The sequence below is a fragment of the Cebus imitator genome, unplaced genomic scaffold (genome assembly GCF_001604975.1).
Source record: "Cebus imitator isolate Cc_AM_T3 unplaced genomic scaffold, Cebus_imitator-1.0 Scaffold400, whole genome shotgun sequence".
Lineage (NCBI taxonomy): Eukaryota > Metazoa > Chordata > Mammalia > Primates > Cebidae > Cebus > Cebus imitator.
This window is the reverse complement of record NW_016107715.1, coordinates 490,162-493,733: the sequence shown is the minus strand read 5'-3', so window position 1 is coordinate 493,733 and position 3,572 is coordinate 490,162. Positions and strand designations below refer to the sequence as shown.

At 31.3% G+C, this 3,572-nt stretch overlaps 1 protein-coding gene across 1 annotated transcript in view; it reads left to right on the top strand.

The window, feature by feature from the left end:
- Positions 1-3,572, top strand: part of TRDN (triadin) — a 310,496-nt gene that overhangs the window by 36,271 nt on the left and 270,653 nt on the right. Inside the window, exon 5 of the mRNA XM_037731458.1 lies at positions 1,153-1,212. Coding sequence (XP_037587386.1) covers positions 1,153-1,212 — 60 coding nt within the window. The remainder of the gene's footprint in view (positions 1-1,152; positions 1,213-3,572) is intronic.

Here is a 3,572-nt window from a genome sequence, read left to right as displayed (position 1 = left end):
AAAAAAAAAAAAAAAAAAAAAAAAAAGTGTGCCTTACCTGTTCATATCTCCATCACCATATTCAAAGTCAGGGATGAGATAAAAGTAGATTAGTGACCCTGTAAATATTAAGATGACTAACTAATAAGGAAAATTAGAAAGAAAATCTTTACAATAGTGGTTACTTTTTTAACAGGTGAATGAAAGCCAGTGGCTGTCTTTTCTGAAGATATTTAGGGTGTTTTTATGGTTGATCTCAATTTAGTAGACTTTTGGAAAAATTGCAAATGTAATTACAAAAATGCAAATGTAAATTTACAAATGGAGAATTTAAAATGTGTACAGTAATTAGCATCATCTCAGACCATCTGTGGAATAAAGTTGTGATAAATAAATAAGTAAACCTCATTAGCATTTTTCTAAGAAAAACCATGATATTTAAGATTAAGTCACTTTTCAAAGGTAGTAATCATATTTGTAAACTCTAATCTCAAATTTACTTCTATCCACATTAACCGAAAATTCAGAATTAACTCCATTTTCCTAGCCTTGGCAATATATGTATACTGAAGCTAGCAGCAAATTGAATATATTTGATAAAACCTGATATTTAGAAAAACTGTACAACTAACTTATTCAATGAAATGTGTCATATCTGCTTGCAGTAATTATTGGTTAAATGTAATGCCAAATGCTGATTATAAACATAGCTTAGAGTCAATACTTCTGAGATGTACTTCCTATTAGATTGTCGTTACAGTTCATTTCACAAATTCTTAATTTAATATGTAAAGCCTAAATCTTCCTAAATCTAAATGACATTCTTATTAAGGATTCTTAATTTGTATTGAGAGTAAATGAAATAAAACATAATTATAGTTTGTGACCAATTTTAGCACTGAAAATGATGACAACATAGCTCTATTAAATGTTTAAGCTTTTCCAAATAACTCTAATTTTAAGATAACTCTAATTTTTCCCTTATTTCTATAAATAAGTGATTTGCTTAGCAATATGTTTTGAAGACTCTTTTCTTTTCAACTCCAATAAACTTGTTAGAGCCTGTATAATAATTTAAACTTTGTGGTAGGGTTATAATGTTTAGGTCATGGCTATGGCTTAAATTTTAAACCTTTTCAAAGTTTTAAAATTATAAATTTCATTTTCTTTTAGAAATACACAAAGATAAGACTGAAAAACAGGAGAAACCTGAAAGGAAAATACAAACTAAAGGTAAACATTTAATTGTATGTTTATTCTTCATTTAGATCATTTGGAGGTATCATTTTTGTGTATTCATATGGAAGAAAGAAAAATTTTCCTGTTTAGTGCGTTTTGTAACATTTTTGGTATTGTTTAAATAATACATTTACTCCTCAGTTAATTTCAGTTATAAACATTTAAGTGACATTTAATAATTAGAATCAAAGTAACTCTAAAATGTGTGACAATTTTTCAATTATTTACAACTGGTTTCTACTTACTAAGGGAATAGCTCAAATATATATTGACTTACTGAGGAAATACTTTTTTTTTCTTTTAAGAAGTTACTGTAACTTGTCAGAGTTGATTTTTTTTTTTACCTGAATTCCTTCTGTCATGCAATAAATATCTTTACAATCTGGTGTACAAATGCAGAGTCATTATATGACCTCATGGCAGAGGTCATATAAGAAATCCCACAGCTGTCTTGCACAGCCTCAAGGGATAGTTGGACAGTGACAACGTGATGATTGATATCACTTTCAACTGAACTGAATCCAGTAACTGCAATCTTGCAGCAGAAACATATTAAGAGGCCAACAATGTCTTGCTCATCTTAAAAGCATTGCTTTTAAGATGGGGTGAAGAGATAATCACAAAACTTTGAAGAAAGTAATAGGAACCAAGACATTTGAAAATATATTCTTCTAAGCATGCACAGGATTTTCCAATGTTCAATTTCACATAATTTTGAAAAATACAAGGTAAAAATAAGGATCTCATAATAACTGTATTTGTATAATACAGACAGAAAATGAGATAATTTGTTTCTGAGATAAAAATGGAATTTTATCCTGTATTTACTATGTCAAAAACTGGCTAATGCAAAATTATCTGTAGTAAGTACCACAGTTGCAGATAGTAAAGTTTCAAATAATGAAAGTTTCAATTAAATTATATTAGCATATGAATTTATATTATTACAATGCCATGTTGTTGCTGTTGTTTTTAAATTATACTTCATGTACTTCCTTTTTGTGAAAGGCTCAAATCATTCTACAGATATTATGTCTTTAATCCTAATGTTTGAATTCATTCTAAATTGGTCAGCCAATTCTTCAACAATCAGAATATTGAAGCTCACTCACTTGAAACCTATTTATATTTGTACTTAGGAAACTAATGTCTTCTTACTGTTCTCTTTCCCTTTTTGTGGTTCTTAATTCCTTTGGTCATAGAGGTTGGATACAGCTCTTGAGTGCGGATTGATTAAGTGAACCATGACTGAACTGGCTCTGTGCTTCTATCTGCTGAAGGTTAAAAAGAAACTCAACTGGTTCCACACCATTTGGGTCTCTGCTATTTTTTTTTTCTTGCAGACTGTGCTATTAATTTAATAACAGTGCTGCTGGAATGGAGGTAGTAACGCAGATGACACCATTTGCATTTTGGACCTGGCTATTTTAGAATTCTGATGTCAAAGACTTTGAGCAGTGGGCTGTAGAGTGGGTTTATTAAACTAGCAAGTCTTCCATAATTAAAACAGTGACTTTGGCTGAAGTTTAAAATAAATTTCTCAAAGACTGAGCTGGAGATTATTAACCTGAATATATTTCTTGAGTAGACCAAATGTATTTTATAAAAGTAACTATTTCTCAAGAAAGTGAAAGTAGAGCTTCAGCTTTTCCACACTGCCCTGGAAACCAGAGATAGCTTATTTTTTTCCACAAATTTCTTGTGGGAATATGAACAAAAGATTTCACTTTATTGCTTAGTTTCCTAACTGTAAATGAGGTAGCCTAATGCCTGCTCTTTATAGTTCAGTGAAAAGAAATGTTTTGTTTTATAACTGATCTTGTATGTAGATAAATAATGTTTTCTGTATGCCATGCTCCATGTCAGTTATGATTGTATGTGATGGATAGTTAGGAATTTAAATTATTATCAAAACATTTTGAACCCTTAGAAGAAAAGATAGAGTATTTGAAAGGTAATAGTAGTCTGTGATGACTGTAAATGAGTCAATAAGTATCTGAGTCTAAAAAGATTCATTATGCTCAAGCTGGTGTGTTTTGGGGGGAGACAAAAGATTTTGGTTATGGTGGAAGCTAGATCACATTCTATTTCTCTTTTTTTCTCTCCTTCAAGGGACAATATGATATTCTAAAAGTTTTTAGAATCGTGGAACTCACTGGGAGAGCCTTGGGAGTCTATACCTATATAATTGACCCATCAAGTGGGGTTTTTTAAGAAAAGCCACAGGCCGGGCGCAGTGGCTCACGCCTATAATCCCAGCACTTTGGGAGGCCGAGGCGGGTGGATCACGAGGTCAAGAGATCAAGACCATCCTGGCCAACATGGTGAAACCCCGTCTCTACTAAAAATACAAA